Source organism: Olea europaea, chromosome 17 (genome assembly GCF_002742605.1).
Source record: "Olea europaea var. sylvestris chromosome 17, O_europaea_v1, whole genome shotgun sequence".
NCBI lineage: Eukaryota > Viridiplantae > Streptophyta > Magnoliopsida > Lamiales > Oleaceae > Olea > Olea europaea.
In genome coordinates this window covers 11,734,998-11,755,654 of record NC_036253.1, presented here as the reverse complement: position 1 = coordinate 11,755,654, position 20,657 = coordinate 11,734,998, and the positions used below count along the sequence as shown (strand labels likewise).

Below are 20,657 nucleotides of genomic sequence, written 5' to 3'. Positions count from 1 at the left end.
ATGACGGAACGGGAAGACCTAGGATGTACAGGATCTATACATCTCGATCGGAAAAGAATCAAGAGAAAAAGAAAGAATCGGAATTGATCGATAGATTTCTCGAAACAAACGAAAAGGAACCTTTAGGAGTAATTCATCCAATTGGTTAGATCTAAAATAATAACATACCCTTCATATGAGCCCAGGGGCTGGGTCAACTATTCAATCAAATGATATTGAGCATGTTTCCCATCTCTTCTCGAGAAACAAGTGGGCTATTTCTTTGCAAAATTGTGCTCAATTTCATATGTGGCAATTCCGCCAAGATACTACTTATTATGAATATCATTATTCTATTGTTTAATCGTCGTTTATGTTGGCTCTAGTTGTGTTGCGAAATCGAACTAGACCGACAGGTTTAACTAGAAAAATCGAGCACGAAGGAAGATAGTGATAAATAGTAATGAGCAAATCTAGCTAGTGCGTGACTAGTAACAAATTGCACAAAGGTGCGACTCCAAGGACTGGGGCCCGTGAAAAATTTCCTTTTTTTAAGCGCTGAATTCACGCTTCACCTACCACTTTTTGTCCACAGTTTAGGTACAAGGCCAAGCAAGAAAGCTTTTACTCTGCACATGGGGGCATCTTGCCAATTTTCTTTAGGCGAATCTTTCGATGCAGCCCCGCTTTCATCGCTCAAGATGAATCACAACCCTGTTACATTTTTATTTTATTTTCGTTTAAAATACCCTTTTTTTACATATAAACGATCTGTTTTTAACTAAATTATTTTTATTTTCCATCCGACTAAGAAAAGCACGAGGGGAAATACAGATACTCTGAAAACAAAAATACAATTCGTAGAAGATTAAAAGTTGAAAGCATATTTGGCCGTGTTCAAAAGCACCTAAAAGGTGTTCTTTTCGAGCAATTCTAGGCACGATCAAACTTGAAATTGAATTTAATTAAGCTGTGTGAGGATAGAGGCGAACAGGAAGACCCTTGGCAGGAATTGGCATTGGATTAACAACAATCTTCTCATCTGGAATTATTTTCTCCCACTTGAACCTTTTCACAAGATGGTGCATAAAAACAAGAATTTCGAGACGGGCATACTCTTTTCCTGGGCACATTCTAGGTCCTCCACCAAATGGAACAAATGTGAAAGGAGCTGGTCCTGATCCATCAAATCTTGAAGGATCAAATTTCAGTGGCTCGGGGAAGAACTCGGGATTCCTGTGTGTCGAATTTGCACTCCAGTATAACTGCGAAAGGTAAGGAAACAACACGGGATTAATAGGTATATAATGGCTTGTATGAAACGAATATGAACATATTTGGTACATCGGATTAGACATATTTGTGTGCATTATTTACCTTCCATCCCTTTGGAATTTCAAAACCATTGTACATGAAATCAGTAATGGCTTCTCTAAAAGCTCCTTGGAGGGGTGGTGCTAGTCTCATCACTTCACATGCCACATTCCATGAATATTTCATTTTCTTTATGTCTTCCCAGTTCAGCAATTCACCTGGAGCTTTTGATTTGGCAATCTCTATTTGTTCTGATCATCGAAATAAAATAATTAATTATAAGAATGAAAATTGAAAAATGTTGGGATGGGAGAGGGGGGGTGGAGTTTGGATTATTTGAGACTTACCCCTGTAGACTCCGTCATATACCTCAGGCAACTCTGCAAGAAACTTGATAATGAAAGTGCATGCAGAACTAGCAGTATCATGGCCTCCAATAAGCAGGCCTAAAATCTTATCAGCAATATCCAATTCATGCATGAATTTTCCATTTTCATCACTAGTCAAGAGCATGTGAGACAATATATCTTGTGTTGGCGATGCTTTTCCTTCAGCTAAATCAAGTTTTCGCTGTTTGATTATGGCAACAAGCTCTTTACGGATGAAATTTGAGGCCTTGATGGCACGATTAAATGGCGTTCCGGGCAAGTCTATGGGAAGGGAAATAAGTCCAGATGCTAGAAGGTCGAAAGGATCAGCAAATCTAGCAACGTGGTTGGGATCTTCGACGCTTACAAACAAACGGCAGGCCAGCCAGAAAGTGAATTTCTTTGCAAGGGGGAAAGCAACAATTTCATTCTTGTTTTCCCAGTCATCAGTAAAGTGTCTTTGTGCAATATGATCCATTATACCGATGTATCGTTGTAAGGCTTCGGGTTTGAGGAAATTCGGAAGCATTTTTCGCATTTTTATGGCTTCTTCTTTTGATGAAGTTTGATTAGAAGATGGGAAAACTTTGTCAAAAGATGCAGGCCACCATGCTTGGACAAGTTTATTCTCATTTGAGAACAAAAACTTATTACCAGCAGCACCACAGAAAACGGCAGCCTTTTCTCCAAGTAGGTGAGTCCTGAAAACTTTGGATGAGTACTTAGCCATCCGATCGTAAATGAACTTTTCGGGGTAGCCCTTCCACCCAGTGGTGAGAAACTCTAGGGTTTCGCCAACCACTGGCAATCCAGTCTTGCCGGGAGGAAGCGTCCCAGATGAGCTCGATTTGTTCTTGTAGAAGATGTAGTTAAGAGAGAAGAATACAAAGGAAACAAAGAGGCCAAGGAGAGACACAAAGAAGAAGTCCATGTCTTATGTTTTGATTAGTATATTGATGATTTAGTTATTGAATTTAGACACATATATATAGAGGGAAAGAGAGTCAAAACTATGTAGTGATACTAGGAAAAGTTAATTTTGGGAATATCGAAGTCAAGTTAGGAAACCAAGGAATCAAGGTCCTATGGAGTGGCTTTACTTGGTTGAAATATATAATATATAATCGGCATCCAAAATGCCTGTTTTTATTTGCTTTTGCATGTCTAAACACAATCTTCTTTTAATATCTCCAAGTTGAAATTTTTGATTCCCAATAGCACTGTGCGAGACAATTTCCTACCTAAGGAGATAAGATGTAAGATTGGTGGTAAGTATTTGAATAAAGCATTCCACTATAATTTAGGTCGAGACATAAATTTTCTCATTTACAAGAAGAAATGATTGGTACTAAGTTTTTGAATAAAGGATTCAATCCACTGTAAAATGTAAGATTGGTAATAATTTTATACGAGAAGAAATGATTCATTGAGTCGAAACTATAAGTCGGGCAGAGCCCCATTTCTTCCATCTACAAAGAAAAGTTGCAGGATGCTATTAACGGTTGATCCTGTAGATGAAATGTTGGTTGATGCTAACTGTTCATTGAAAAAGAAATTTTTATTAAGCAGAGATTACTAACTAATAATATGACATTTTCTTTGCCGAAGTAGCTGGCTAGCGGCGACAGGACTTGTTCTTATTAGAAGGGTTTGTAGTTCATCTGAATGAGCTAAAAATATATGAATCCTTCGTTTTTAAAATTGATTCAATTTGACATAATTACAGGAAACTGCTGTTATAATATATTTCAAAACAGCCAGATGCCATTTTATTTGCCTGCATCAGAGGCAATTAAACTCACAATGCAATGGAATTTCTGTTATGTTATCATATACTTGTTGTATATGTTGAGAATTTACTTAAACATGCGCAGCGGAAATAAAAACAATTTTAATTTCAACTAGGATTTATCTTTGTATTTAGATAGGAACTGTAATAAAAGTTATACATTTTCTTGAATTTGCAAACTCCTTTGCGTTATCTTTGTTCCAACAACTTTGATCTGCCTCTCACAGCTATCCAATTGTCCAGTCTCCAATGAATTCCACACAGAGAACAGATTGCAGCCACCAGGATTTTCACGACTTGTGCTAGCAAGAATTATGAAAATTATATGGATCTAAAATCCTAACCATGTATTTATATAAACTCAAACGGGCTCGGTCTGGTCCGGTGCAATATATAATTAATCCATTTAATTAAATCTGGTCCGTGAATTAATTAATCCAATTAATTAATTCGGGGCTATAAATAACCAATCCAATTAGTTAATTTATCCAACGATTTTTAAATCAATTAATTGACAAATTGTAATCTTTCAATTCTCTTTTGTGTGCAACCCATCAAGTTCCCGATCACGATACCTAACAACGTGAAATATTATTTTGATCTAATAAAAAACTGATAAATTAAAACACCATTTTAATTTATCACTAATTCACACTCTCCGCCTCGAATTGACATCTAGCAATGTATCAGGGCAACACATGTGACGGAAAATGTCACGTGGTATGACAAAACCAAACCTGTTCGTTTACCGTGAAACTATAATCCCTTCGTCAATATGATCCGATCAATTTTGAGATATGGAAGTGTGTCAATTTCGATTGTCGATCATATCTTTCATTTTACTATTAAGTTAATATGAGTCGAAAACTCTTTTTCGACTTATGTGTATACCTTGGCCAAAAATTTCGTTATTGACTTAATTGAACGAAATGCAGATCACAATCTCTTACTATCTAAGAGTGACGAATCCTTTATTGATCATTCACAACCTTCATATGGTTCTTGACATAACCGAACGATGCCGTATTAGCGGCTCTTGGTAGAGCAACATCCAACACCGTTAAAGCATGTCTGTCCTCATACAAGGCACTATGATGACCTCAAGTCAAAGGACAAATTCTACTACCGAACGTTAGAGATTAACCACTGACACTCAGATAGTTATCCATGTGGAATCCCTTAGCGGGTCTCCAATATTTTGTTCAATAACAAAACATTCACGTGTTTATTTAAGTGTCATCACACTTTAACTTGTGAGATCATCTACTTACTTCACAAGTAGGAAATGCCACACGTGATGGTCTATCTGTAATAACTATATCCGTATTTCGTTATTACTTACGACCACGAATTATTCAAGATAAAATTATACGTAATTTGTATCTCACAATCACAACTCCTTGTGATTAACAAATCACTTAAACTTGAATTTTCGGACTCTATTATTTAATATTATTTATCAGAAAATTAATTTAAATAAATAATAGATCTTGCCAAAATTAAATACATTGAACATATTAAAAGTGTTTACAACCTAAATCGATTATATTTAGGGCATAACACTTACAAACTCCCACTTGCACTAGATCCAATCATTCATGTATCAATACCATAAGTGTCCACATGACGATCATGTTTCTGTTGTGACAACGGCTTTGTCATTGGATCTGCAATATTGTCATCTGTGGGAACTCGCTCTATCTTTACGTCATTTCTTTGTATAATCTCCCTGATGAGATGATATCATCATAGCACATATTTGGATCGTTGATAAGATCAACAATGCTAGGAACGACTCCCAGTTCATTAATGAACTTCTTGATCCAAACAGCTTCTTTTGCTGCTTTAGAAGCAGCAATGTACTCGGCTTCTGTTGTTGAATCAGCGGTTGTCTCCTGTTTGAAACTTTTCCAACTAACCGCTCCATTGTTGAGAGTAAACATATATCTTGATTGAGACTTGCTATCATCTTTGTCAGATTGAAAGCTGACATCAGTATACCTATAAATCTTTAGTTCATCTCCTCCATAGATCAAGAACATATCTTTAATCATTCTCAAGTTCTTAAGAATGTTTTTAACCGCTATCTAGTGTTTCTCACCAGGGTTTGCTTGAAACCTGCTCGTAACACTTAGAACATATGAAACATCTGGTCTCGTACATATCATCGCATACATGATAGATCCTATCGTCGAAGCATAAGGAATCTTATCCATGCGATTCCTTTCATCATGTGTTTTAGGACACATATCTTTTGAGAGGTAAATCCCATGTGACATAGGACACAAACCTCTCTTAGACTCTTCCATATTATATCTTCTCAAGATTTTATCTATGTATGAAGATTGAGATAAGCTTGCCATATTTCATAATCATGGTATGCAGCAATTGCAAGCAAAATTTGAATGGACTTTAGCATGGCTACAGGCGAAAAAGTTTCATTAAAGCAACGCCTTGTCTTTGTGTGTAACATTTCACTACTAGTTTTGTTTTGTATGTATCGATGTTTCCATTCACATCGACCTTTTTCTTGTAAACTCATTTACAACCTATCGATTTTATCCTACCTGGAAGGTCGACCAAGGTCCAAATTTTGTTCTCATACATTGAGTTCATTTCGGATTCCATGGCATTTTGATTGTTTCATCAAAACGAAGATTCCAGCTCCTAGAGACTTGCTTTAATCCATGAATGGATCGATTTAGCTTACAGACTTTGTTGGCTCCTTTGGATTCAAAACCTTCAGGTTGTGTCATGTATACCTCATCTTGTAAGTTTTCATTAAGGAAAGCAGTTTTAACATCCATTTGCCATATTTCATAATCATGGTATGCAGCAATTGCAAGCAAAATTTGAATGGACTTTAGCATGGCTACAGGCGAAAAAGTTTCATTAAAGCAACGTCTTGTCTTTGTGTGTAACATTTCACTACTAGTTTTGTTTTGTATGTATCGATGTTTCCATTCACATCGACCTTTTTCTTGTAAACTCATTTACAACCTATCGATTTTATCCCACCTGGAAGGTCGACCAAGGTCCAAATTTTGTTCTCATACATTGAGTTCATTTCGGATTCCATGACTTCTTACCATATCTTCGAGTCAACACTTGACTTCACTTCTGCGTAATTTGTAGGTTCATCATCCTCGACTAATAATACTTGATTAGTAATAGCTCGTATGGAGTTTTGTCGATCGATTTAGATGGGACACGATTAAGTGTGTAGCACGCAGCAATTAGTGCATGACCCCAAAATAATTTTGGGATGTTTGTATGGCTCATCATTGATTGCATCATGTCTAACAATGTGCGATTCCTCTATTCAGATACACCATTATGTTGCGGTGGATATGGCGGAGTCCACTGCGAGAGAATCTCATTCTCTTTTAGATAATCTAAAAATTCTCCCTTTAAATATTCTCCACCTCGATCTAATCTCAGCGTGAGAATATTTTTACCGGTCTGTTTCTCTACTTCAAGTTTTAATTTTTTGAACTTTTCAAGTGCTTCATGCTTGAATTTCATCAGATACACATAACCATATCTAGAATGATTATCAGTAAATGTGATGAAGTAAGAGAAACCACCTCTGGCAGTGATTGACATGGGTCCACATACATCAGTATATATTAGTCTCAGCAATTTTGTGGCTCTTTCTCCTTTTCCAGTAAAGGGGAACTTGGTCATTTTGCCTAACAGGCATGACTCGCATTTGTCAAATGATTCAAAATAAGTTGACCCCAAGTATCCATCTTTATGTAACTTGGAAATGCGTTTGTCGTTAATATGACCCATTCTGCAATGCCAGAGGTATATATTATTTAAATTATCACTTTTATGCCTTTTACTTTCTATTCTCATAATAGATGACTCAGTATCAAGAATATAAATTCCATTTTGCAACACACCACAACCATAAAAGATCTCATCTTTATAAAATGAACAACGATTATTCTTAACATTAATTGAAAAATCATTCATGTCCAAACACGAAATAGAAATAATGTTTTTAGTAATAACGGGAACAAAATAACAATTTTCTAATTCTAATACTAAGCCCGAAGGCAGTGGTAAAAAGTATGTCCCTACAGCTAATGCAGCAACTCTTGCTCCATTCCCCACGCGCAGGTCAACTTCTCTTTTCTGCAGTGGTCTACTTCTCTTTAGTCCCTGCATATTTATACAAATATGAGATCCACATTTGGTATCTAATACTCAAGAAACTAATGAAGTACACATATTAACCTCGATAACAAAAATACCTTAAGTAGAAGTTTCAGAAGACTTCTTTCCGTTCAAGCTAGCGAGGTAAGCCTTGCAGTTCCTCTTCCAATGACCTTTCACTCCACAGTGATAGCATGTGTCATCAGATTTGGTATTGCCCTTGCATGCTTTGACTGCTTTGTTATTGCCCTTAGTCTTTTTGGATGTTTTCTTAAAACTTCATTTGATTTTCCTCTTAGTGCCCTTGGAGGATTGAATAGCTAAGACATGCCCAGTGCTAGCTTTGATATTGGGCTCCACAGTTTTAAGCATATTAAGCAACTCAGGGAGTGTGCATTCGATCTTATTCATATTGAAGTTCATAATAAACTGTGGATAACTATCTAGCAGAGATTGCAGTACCAAGTTAATACTTAGTTCATGATCCATGATAAAAACCCAATTGAACCAATTTCTCAATGAAACCAATCATCTTCAGCACATGAGCACAGACTGAAGATCCCTATGCCATTTTGCACCGGTATAGTTGTTTGGAGGTCTCATAACTCTCCACACGAGATTGTTCATCATACAATTCCTTGAGATGAAAAATCATAGTGTAAGCATCCATACCCTCATGTTGCTTCTGCAACTCAGGTGCCATAGCTTCAAGCATCACACATGTTGCAGTGTTATCGTCATCACTGTATTTGTTGTAAGCAGTCACATCTTCCTCAGTAGAATTTTCAGTAGGCACCTCTGGAAAGGACTGCTCAAGGATATACCCAATTTTCTCATGCTTGAGAACGATTCTCAAATTGCGATGCCAATCAAGAAAATTTGGTCCGGTCAGTTTGTTGGCATCTAGTATGCCTCTCAAATTCATATGATTACTTATGATTCAAAAACTGTAAATGACGAAAAATATAGAATCAATATGTATTATAATGCATTTGCACAAATTCAATATGGACCTTAATTAAACGTGCTCCCACTGTTTAAAATAAATTCATGACCCTCATACATAAATTATTGAAATCCACATTTGATTCCCAGTGGGCTGGGATCCCAAATCATTGTATTAAGATCTTGAGTGTACTCAACAAATTTTAATAAAACATTTGGGTAGATACTATTATCAATTGTATCTCCATACAGCTCCCAGATCATTAAGCTGACAATTCCATTGTCTTCACACATTTTATATGTTAGCTTAACATGCCTCTAAAACTTATCTTCTTGAATGTACTCAACAAAAGATAAATTTTAGTTAAGTCAAACCTATCATTCAGAAATATCAAATATTTCATAGTGTCAAACATATCACTAATACACCAGCCTTGAGTGTACTCAACAAACTGAGATCGATTTAGGATTCTCGTTTTTCACTATAATGATGGAAGATAAATAATCCTAACTTAATATTTTAACGAGGGATTTAACATGCAATGGTCTCATCAAGTAATTATATATATAAAATCATGCTTCAACCATGCGAATAAATATATAAATAATAGTATGGATGATTATGAATTTGTTCTATCTAGTTTTTCCAAACCAAAGGGAAGACTAGTTGGTCAATTCCTAAGGGGTACAACATTGGATCAACATTAATGCACCATCTCCATGGTTTCCTCCTTTTCTTGCGCTTCAATTAGTCAAGTTGTAACATGTATCCTATACTAGTTAGCACGCAGGTCTAAAAGAAGTCAGACTCGCAGGCCCATAATAATAACAACAACAACGGACTCGCAGGTCCAATATAATAAAGAGCTCACAGGCCCATAACAACAATAATAATAATGGACTCGCAGGTCTAAAATAATTAAGGACTCGTAGGCTCATAAAACGACAATAATTAAATCAACCATTCAACACATCCATATGGTCGAGTCCATAATTATCTATAAATAAACATTCACCACATAAATGTTTCATATGTATAATATCTAATATTATATGCAATGTCTCAAAAATCTAGCAATTATAGTCATCAGAACTTATTTAAAATTTTTAGATTGAAATAATTAAATAATTAATTAATCATATTAATTAATTAACTTAATTAGCGGGCATATTTAGTTAAAATCAAATTTTAACTAAATCCCGAATCAGAGTCCAACTCTAATTCCATAACTATTTGGCGAAGTAATTTAATTAAAATCAAATTTTAATTAATTATTAAATTAGAGTCCTACTCTAAATTTAATTTGCATTGGGGAAGTAGTATTAATTAAAATCAAATTTTAATTAATTATTAAATTAGAGTCCTACTCTAAATTTAATTTGCATTGGGGAAGTAGTATTAATTAAAATCAAATTTTAATTAACATAATATTATAGTCCAACTCTAATAAAATTGAATTAATATTTTAATTTAGGACAAAACTCCCAAATAAGATAAAAATTCAATTTAGGATCAAAATAAAATATTTAAGTTAAAATCTAATTTTAACAAAAATATAAAAGTCGTCAAATTTTAAATGTATCATTAATTTTGGGCCAAATTAGAAACATGGTCAAATCCAATAAAATCGTAATTTCAAAAACCATTTTGAATTCAAATTTAAAACCATTTTCAAAAATTGCAATTTGACCCAATTCGAAATTAAAACACAAGTCCCTCAATTTCGTAAATAGCATGATAGGCCCCTCTATCAAAATTGCAAAAACACCCATATATCTTTAATTGCAGACAGGGGCTTGCAATTACATTAATTACAATAGAAGCCCCCGCCTCCACCTTCCCCAAAATTGAAACCCTAAAAAAAATAAAAAAATTCTTGATCGGTGCCGCTCGCCCAAAGACCGACAGGAAATGCCGCCCACAGCAGCGGCATTGCTGTCGCTGCTACAGCGCTTGCAGCAGCGAGCTGCTGTGCGCGCCACCGTCGCCCGTTTGAACCAAAAATTTTTTTTCTTTTTCAAAATCTAATTTTGAAGAAATTAAATTAAACACTATAATTGCTAGATTCTTGAGTAAACATGATTAAATCAACTTTTAATTTAATCAACATGTGAATCAATTCCTAACAAATGTAAAGTTGGCTCTGATACCACTGCTGGGAATTTACTTAAACATGCGTAGCAGAAATAAAAGCAATTTCAATTCCCACCAGGATTCATCTTTGTATTTAGATAGGAACTGTGATAAAAGTTATACATTTTCTTGAATTTGCAAATTCCTTTGCGTTATCTTTGTTCCAGCAACTTTGATGTGACTCCCACAACTGTCCAATTATCCAGCCTCCAATGCATTCCACACAAAAAACAGATTGTAGCCACCAAGATTTTCACGAATTGTGCTAGCAAGAATTATGAAAACTATATGGATCTAAAACCCTGACCATGTATTTATATAAGCCCAAAAGGGCTTGGCCTGGTCCGATCCAATATATAATTCATCCATTTAATTAAATTCGGTCCGTGAATTAATTAATCCAATTAATTAATTCGAGGCTATAAATAACCAATCCAATTAATTAATTTATCCAACGATTGTTAAATTAATTAATTGATAAATTACAATATTCCAATTCTCTTTTGTGTGCGACGCATCAAATTCCCGATCACAAAACCTAACGATGTAAACTATTATTTTGATCTAATCAAAAGCTGATAAATTAAAACTCCCTTTTAATTTATCACTAATTCACACTCGCCGTCTCAGATTGACATCTAGGAATGTATCGGGCAACATATGTGACGGAAAATGTCACGTGGTATGACAAAATCAAACCTGTTCGTTTACCATGAAACTATAATCTCTTCGTCAATATGATCCGATCGATTACAAGATATGGAAGTGTGTCAATCTCGATTATCGATCATATCTTTCATTCTACTATTAAGTCAATATGAGTCGAAAACTCTTTTTCAACTTATGTGTATACCTTGACCAAGGATTTCGTTATTGACTTAATTGAACGAAATGCAGATCACAATCTCTTACTATCTAAGAGTGACGAATCCTTTATCGATCATTCACAACCTTCATATGGTTCTTGACATAACCGAACAATGCCGTATTAGCGGCCCTTGGTAGAGCAACATCCAACACTGTCAAAGTATGACTGTCCTCATACAAAGCACACCTCAAGTTAAAGGACCAATTCCACTACCGAACGTTAGAGATTAACCACTGACACTCAGATAGTTATCCATGTGGAATCCCTTAGCGGGTCTCCAATATTTTGTTCTATAACAAAACATCCACGTGTTCGTTTAAGTGTCACCACACTTTAACTTGTGAGATCATCTACTTACTTCACAAGTAGGAAATGTCACACGTAATGGTCTATCTGTAATAACGATATCCATATCTCATTATTACTTACGACCACGGATTATTCGAAATCCAATTATACGTAATTTGTATCTTACAATCACAACTCCTTGTAATTAACAAATCACTTAAACTTGAATCTTCGGACTCTATTATTTAATATTATTTATCAGAAAATTAATTTAAATAAATAATAGATCTTGCCAAAATTAAATAAATTAAACATATTAAAAGTGTTTACAACTTAAATCAATTGTACTAGGGCATAACACTTACAGTACAATGGCTTGGGCTACTTCGTTTCCCTGGTGAGAAACAAAACACTAAGAACCACCGCTGGTGTCAGCAAGGATCTAATATCCTAAAACACTATTGTATTTGGAACGTAACTCAAATTTTATGTTTCCACCATATCTATGTGTACGTAGATCAAGTTCCTTGGCGAATGTTAAGTGTATCAGAGCTTATTAATAATTAGAAACCCTAATTTTATACAACCAATAACAATAAAATTGCATTAAGGATAAGAAGACACAAAAGAACACGCAAAATTATAGAGGTTTGCCTCAATATGAGATTACATTACAAGAGAAAAGTCGCATGTCTTATTTTCTAAGGGTATTTTTAAAAAATGTCTAGTCAAGCCATTCAAAACTTTTTTTAGGCCTAACTTACTCTAAAAAGTTTTTAAGACCTCTTTTATGTTAAAATGTCGAAATTATCCTTTTCTATATTGTTGAAATCTATCAAATGCCCTTAACATATAATGACCATAATACCCATTTTTCGAATTGGAACCGTTAGTTTCACTCCAATCCAGCTTTGTTCTATTCTTCCTTCTGGTTCCAGCCTTTTTCTTCTCCTTCTCTTCTTCTTCTTTGGTTTGTCTATAACATTCTTCTTCTTTGTTCTCCTTTATTCTTTTTATCTAATTTTACTCAAAGTACAAGGAAGCAAATTCAAAGAACAAACTCTTACATTTCTACATTTTTATATTGGTAAGATATTCTTGTCACTTTTTTTTTTTTTGATCTTGTATTATTTTTATTTGTTTATATATTCATTGTCATTTTATTTACTTAATTATTCAAACGAATTTTACTGTTTTAAATGACATCAGTCGTTTTAAAGCACTATGATTGATTATTTGTTAACATTCTAAAATCTTATTTAAATTCTTCAGATTCTTCACATTATGATCTATATTATGAAGTGCTAGATCTTTCAAAGTTTATTCATCTTTGCATGACATTGAGATGAAATTTCTTCCCTTGAAAATAAACAGTTTTCAATTCTAATCAAAATTACTTCAAACAGACACTATAGTGGTTGCTATCTCTCAACAAAAAAGATTCTCGTTGTTCCATTTGTGTAACCCTTTATGAGCAAAGGTCCAGTTGAGCATTCCCAAGAAGAAGATAATGATTCGTTTCATGAAGTGGAAGACAATTAAGTTAAATGTGAAATGCAAATTGAAGGTGGTGATCTGCATTGTGAAATGCAAGCGTATGTATGATGACAATGAAGTGGATCGGATTGTGAATGTTGATTGGGACGGGTTGGAGACAGCTCAAGACAATAATATTGATGTTCTCATTGAAAATTGTAAAAATGTTGCTTTCTCTACACATAGATCCAAGATGTTTCAAGGCAACAGAGAAGAAAATCTTTTTAGAAATGAGCACTTTGTTGCTTCAACTCTTATGTCACATATGATTCTCGAGGATGTAGATTAGAAGATCACCAAATTTTCAATACAAAAAAGATCTTATGATAGAAGTCTATATGCTTGCAAAGAAGTCAACTTTAAATTTAGGGTGAAGAAATTAAATAAAGAAATCTATAAATTGTTTGCATGCATTAAAATTGCAAATAAAGCTTGCAAACAACTAAATTCAAAAATTATGATTACTTTCAAATACGCAAATATGAATGTGAACATACTTGTTCTGTAAGTATTCGTTTAAATGGTCATAGTCAGGCAAGATGTAGCTTATTGGAAGACATATATTGCCTAAGTTTTAAAATTCCAATACCGTATATAGATATGCACACGTCATTGATGATATGCATCGAGAAATCGGGGTAAACATGAGTTATCAAAGGGAATGGAAGTCACAAGAATGTGCTTTGGAAGTATAAGAGGTTCCATTAAGGATAGTTAGCTAAATTGAACTTATATTCTCATATCTTAGCTACAACTAATCTTGGAACGACATTGTCTTTAGAGATTGACAATGACAATCACTCTTCAAAACACCAAGGTATTGGTAGGGTCTAGACCGTTGGAATGAGTTGACAAGTGGATGGAATGAAGAGATCAACGGATCAAGTACCTTATTATAGCCCTCGGACCTTGTGTTTACTGAAAAAATAGTACTCCTTATGGAACATTTCTGATTGATAAATATGAAAGCACGATGATTGTTGCTATTTGTTGAGATGCAAATATTTAGGTTTATCCTCTTGCTTGGGACATAGTTGATTCGAGAATGATGAATTGTAGAATTGATTTTTTTACGAAGTTGAAAGAAGTAACAGTTGATACTGAAGGTCTTATTGTGCTATTTGACCAACATCAATATTATCAATGATGTTCAAGCTGTCTATCAAAATGCCCATCATGGTCATTGTGTTTATCGTATAGAAGGCATCTTGAGGATTGTAACTCAAAAAATCAAGATTTTAACACTTTCTAAGAAAGCAGCAAAGACATATACTTTGAAAGAGTTTGAAATTTATATAAGCAAAATTGAGAGAATTGATACTATAGTTTGGGATTATTTAGCCAAAAAAAATTTTCAAGATAGGGCCAAGTCGCATTTTTAGGAAAACCATTATAATATCATGGCATCGAATAATGCAGAGTCACTGAATTCAGTGTTTAAGAAAGATTGATAGACTTCGATACTTGTATTGATTGAGAGTATGAGGAAGAAGTTGCAGAAATAGTTTCATGAGAGGCGCATGAATGCACAGAGCTGTACAAGCACTCTAATGCTAATATTTAATAGAAATTGCATAAGAATGTTGGTAAAGCCAAGAAGTTTGTTCCCAAGCTGATCGATCAGTTCACATATGATGTGAAGAGCGAAACCATGAATTATACTATTAACTTGAATGAAAAAACTTATAGATATAGACAATTTCAATTAGAACACTTATCGTGCAAGCATGCATAGCTATAACGAAAAATAGTGGCCATTCAATTTACTTGTTCTACTCTCTGCATTGTATTGTTGAATATTGGAGAGTAGCATACGATAATATTATTTTTCTTGCGCCAAATGAAGTTGATTAGGAAGTTCTTGAAAAGTTGGCTTTCTCAATGTGTTGTCGTCGTTAGTATAACAACGAGGTGGACGTATTAAAACAACAAGAATGTCGTCTACTAAAGAGTTCCTCATAGACAGAAATGTAGTCATCTCTTTAGCTAATAGTATATTGGAGCATTAGTATATTGTTTTTGGTTGATTACATGTCGTTTATATAACAATGCAAACTGATTTCAACTTATTACAATTTATGCTTTATATTGTGAGTTTTTGTCGTAGTTCATGCCAAATTTGTGTTTTATAAATGTTGAGTAGATTTTTCATGTTGATTTAATTCATATAACAAGTGATGAATGGAAAACGATCGAAGTCATTTTTAGTTTTACAAAGGCTCTTGACCGTTGTTTACAAAGCCACAGTCAACCAATAGCAAGTAAAAGATTAAAAGCTTTTTGTAAAATAAAAATGATGTTGGTCGTTTTTCAGTTTCGCATCTCATATATCGATTTTATACAAATTTTTCTATACATTTTTAAACAAAATATTTTGAAATCAAATAAAATACGGTTCAAATGTTATATATTATAATTTAACTTACCCAATTCAATTGTAACCCGTATACACAGAGACAATATCGTATTAATTGAACATTATTGTGGAGCACGATGAATTATATATAATGAAGTTCATCTTCCTATAGGGATGTAAACGAGTCGAGCTAGCTCGTAAGCCGAAGTTCAAGACTCGAATAAAAATAGATTGAGTTTTTGTTGCTCGAGCAGAGCCAAAGCTTGACCGAACAATGGGGCTTGTCTCGAGCTTTCAGTTTGAGCATTTTTGAGCTAAGCTGAACTAACTAATTTTTCTCTTCGATTCTAATTTTTTTAAGAAGCCAGTAGGTAACTACGATTGTCTTTAAATTCAAAAGTACCATAGCTGTAGAGTTACCTTTTAAAAAGGCTGTATTTCAACTGCCCATTCCTAAAACACGGGCCAAAATGGCTCTTGTTAGTGTGGCTGACACAGGAGGGCCCTTGTAGCTCGCTCAAGCTCGAGCTCGAGCCAACACTTAAAAATGAGGTTTGGCCCGAGCCACGAATCGGCTTCAAAAAGTCATGAGCAGAGCCCGTTTGGGTTTTTTTTGGGTCAAGTCATGGGCCACTCAAATCGACGAGCCAGATTAACATTCTTATTCATATACATTTTTAAATGAAATATCTTGAACGTTGAATAAATAAATTCATATATAAACAACAACATATCTTTCCATATTACTTAAGTCATTGTTCAAAAACACTGAAATCTTTTTAAAAGACTCTAGTGGTTTATAAGACTCGAGTCTTTTCTTAAGAAATGACTGCATTCTTTTAAAACAACTACAATTGTTCAAAGGACTCCAACTTTTTCTTCAAGAACAACTTCAGTCTTCTAAAATGATTGAAAAACTACAATTGCTTATTTTTAATTTGATTAATATTTTTGAATTTATGTTATATCAATAATCTAGTAAAATATTATGTTATTATTGCATGAGAAGTAAAACATTTTAAATATCAATATTTCATAAGAGTATGGTATTATTACTCCTGAATGAGCACAAATTTTAAAGCAATATTCTAGAAGAATATTTAGTTATTATTAAGCGCCTATTTGAGAGAAATTTTCATCCAGATTTTAATTCGTCAATTGATTGTTGCCAATGCAAAATGGGCCCATTGCTGTTTCCTTTTTTGACTTCCTTCTCAAATGAATTCGCACAGTGGGACCAACCTTCACTTTGCAACGGTAAAAAGATTGCTTTTAATCTTGTAGAAATTGTTGTCGGACAAGGGCTAATTATTATTCATCCATAATTTTTTCAGCTGCTCCTGATAAAGCATAAATTGGGACTTTACCATATACTTCGGAGAATATTATTTTATTATTTTTTAAGAAGGCAATATAACTCAAATCAACGTTATTAAAAATATTTTTGTCTCCAAAAATGACTTTTTACTTTAATATTTAAAGAGAAAAATATTTTGTTATTGCTCCATTAGAATATAATGTAATAAGTTTCAATTTTGAATGATACATTTGTGCTCCCGACGTAACACAAATCTCGAAATATATCTATGATTTACATTCATATTTAATTATGTTTATACTCCCAAGAAAGCACAACTAAATGTGATATAATTAAATATCGCATTAATAATTTAGATAAGTAATGTGTTGATGTTTTGGGAAAAAAAAAACCAAATTATATAAATATTCTATCTAGACTGGAATCTATTTATACATATTAATATTCCAAAATAATATCACTTTTAATATAGTAAAGATAATGTAATTCTAGATAATGGTAAAAACTAATACGAGATTCTGCATATTCTTATTCAAAGCTTAAGAAAAGGTAATATTGTGTAATATGGGAGACAAACTTATATTGCTTGTAATTTGTTCTTCACTAAATAGAAGAGAAACCTACAAAACACTATTTCTTAATTGGTATACTATACTAATATTAGTATAATTGAAACAAATAATGTATTAAATCAAAAGTTCAATAACTCTAGTTTTTATTATTTACTATGCCCAATTATATCATCGTTGGATCAATAATGGTGCAAAATGCGAATCCAAATAAATATTTGACTAAGAACCAGAATATTTTTCAATCTAATGAATTCACATAAAATACTTATTCCCTATATCATAAATTGATCATTGACCATCCCAAATAATGTTGGAACTAAATCTTTATAATCTTGAAAACTAATTAAGATGATATATGGGCACCCGTCACCATTCATGTCGAACATATAGATATTATTTGTATCTAATAAATATACTGATTATTATATGATATTCACAGCATGAAGTTTACAAAATTACTATTCAAATTTTAAATTTTGAGCATTATATTCAGATTAGACAATCAACACAGTGTGTTTTTTTAATACTAGTGAGCTTAAATCTCAATTTTTTTAATATGTACTAGTTGTGATGACGATAAATGATTTAACACTATTGTTTGTTCATGCCTTTAATTAATCTATAAATCATTACTATTGAGAACAAATGCTTTCCAGTTGTTTAGGGAATGATTTTTTTCATGCTACATTTGGCTTATGGTTAGAATCTAATTTTTCTATTTAATTATTTTGATAGTGCAATTGATCCACTATAATGCAATAAAATGGAAAGTAAAGATCGTTGAGAATAAATGTATAGTTTGAACATTTATAAAATATCTCAAGCCTTAACGTGTGATATTCTATAACACAGTTTGCTGATTGTCAATTTGATTGGACAGTTTTCTCAGTATAAGGAGGAGAAATTAAGTTGAAAATAATATTATAATATACAAATACATCATTTATACTATCTAGACCTCTTAAAAGATAATTTGAACTCGAAGTTCGAAAGATAATTCATTTATATACATTTACTGATCAAAGAAAATAACGATATATCACACACCAACTTTAAGTGTTCCAACTTCAATTGAAGAACAATCCATTAAAATTTTATTTGATATATTTATGGCAAACCAGAAGAGTGAATACATTTGATATTTAGACAAAAATCTACAATAGAAAATTGAGCACTCTTGGAGAACATATGGACATAATTAATTATGAAATCATAAAACAGATTCAAGTATTTAAGATATTGAAATAAAGATATTTCAATATGTTATATCGTTATAAAAAAGAAATAGAAAAGAAAAGAAAAGAAAAGAAAAAGTTATTGACAATATTTTTGTATACAATGTACCGCTTCATATTGTAAATGATAATTATATCGAAATAAATTCATTGAAGCATATCGATCAAAGAAATAATTGGTCCAATAGAACAACACAATCCTAGTAAAATTATTATTAGGGAAATTTGGAGTTTATGGATTTGTAGTTCGAAAATATGCATACTTATGTGAATAGAAATGAGAAAAATGAGGTCATAATATATAATGCACGAATCTCAACATGGTGAATTTTACAAAGTCGTGGTGAATGCATTCACAAGTCCATATCTTGTTATCCTAATGATGCATGAAAATTTAAATGCAATTAAAGCCCATTCATGTGACATGACCATCAATGTTATACCTAAATGATTTAATATGTCTGAAACATATAATTCAAGTAATAGTGTCGTGAGGGAAATAAATACGCATTGTACTCTTTTTTTCTCGATCAAGGTTTGTTCCTATTGGATTTTTCTGACAAGATATTTGATGAGACAACTTTTTAAGTGTATTCAAAAGAATAATATACTCTTTTCTTTTATTAAAATTTATATCACGAATTTTTTCTAATAAAATTTTAAGGAATCATATTCTTTGTGTAATGAATGTTCAAGATATTTACCCTAAAAAATAATATTCTCATATGTACAAATTGTGTACAACTCTAGACGGGAGCAAAAACTCAATTAATTTTTCAATAGATCATCATGTAGACTAAATATAAATAAAGATTAATAAATATCATCCATAAAAACAATATTGCTTGAAGGATATAACAAAACAACATGAAATATGTTTCACAGAATTGCAATATTAAAGATATTGACGTATAAGACATGAATAGTTTGATACCGGAATTTCATTTATTGAAACTAAGAAAAATAGCTGTATTCTTTTTTTACTTCGCTTAAGGGGGTGTTTGTGCTCCATTATTTGTGAGTAATGTATTATGGAATAGTGACTGATGTTGAAACGTGTGGTTAAAAAAGAATTTTTTTATTTACGTGTAATATTATTTTAATGAAAAATGTATGGTTGAAAATGAATACTGTAGAAAAATAATGTGGCATAATAGTAGACAAACAAAGCCCAAGTTTTGTCTTACAAAATTTTAACCGCATTATTTTCTTATTCCAAATTTGTTATAATTATTTGTACTATTTTTCTTTCTTTTGATAATTTGTTCGCTGAATTTTTATAAAATAAAATTTTAACGAGGCATATATTGTGTAATGAGTTATTCAAGGGGATTGTCGCAATTTATATGTTTATTAGCGAATGATCGTTGTAACTCTACAACTTTAGTTATTACTTGCAACTCTAAGAGTGTGTTCCATTACTTTATTTTTCCTTAAAAATGTCATTTTTCCATCCAAATTCTTATTTTTGGGGGTATTTGATTGACAATTTTTTCATGAAAAATAAATTTTCAATTTTTGGTCATGTGATCATATTTTTTTTTAAAAATAAAGAAAATATAGGGTGAGATGAGTTTTATTTTCCACGTAATTCACTTTCTCTCTCTCTTTCTCATCTATTCCCCTCTATCATCAACTCGCAATTATCCGCACTTTAATTTTTCCCTATAAATATGGAGATTTTGTCCTCAATAAATTACACACAAGTGGCTTCTTTCATTTTTCTCTTTATTTTATAACACAAATTTATTTTTAAGCTTATTTTAGTGCATGTTTGGCTAAGCTAAATGT

General features: G+C 32.7%; 1 protein-coding gene across 1 annotated transcript; it reads right to left on the bottom strand.

Annotated features, from left to right (window-relative positions):
- Positions 1-632: 632 nt before the first annotated feature.
- Positions 633-2,728, bottom strand: LOC111366330 (beta-amyrin 28-oxidase-like). The gene is made up of 3 exons (XM_022987073.1): positions 1,641-2,728; positions 1,357-1,544; positions 633-1,244 (listed from the first exon to the last, which is right to left on the bottom strand). The coding sequence occupies exons 1-3, from the start codon at positions 2,590-2,592 to the stop codon at positions 945-947; spliced, it is 1,440 nt and encodes a 479-aa protein (XP_022842841.1). The 5' UTR covers positions 2,593-2,728; the 3' UTR covers positions 633-944.
- Positions 2,729-20,657: the final 17,929 nt, after the last annotated feature.

Bases quoted from the DNA above. Each gene is read 5' to 3' on its own strand.
- LOC111366330 (XM_022987073.1), bottom strand. From the start codon at position 2,592: ATGGACTTCTTCTTTGTGTCTCTCCTTGGCCTCTTTGTTTCCTTTGTA. The intron at 1,545-1,640 runs GTAAGTCTCAAA...TTCGATGATCAG, and splicing joins ATATGACGGAGTCTACAGGG to AACAAATAGAGATTGCCAAA. The intron at 1,245-1,356 runs GTAAATAATGCA...TACCTTTCGCAG, and splicing joins AAATTCCAAAGGGATGGAAG to TTATACTGGAGTGCAAATTC.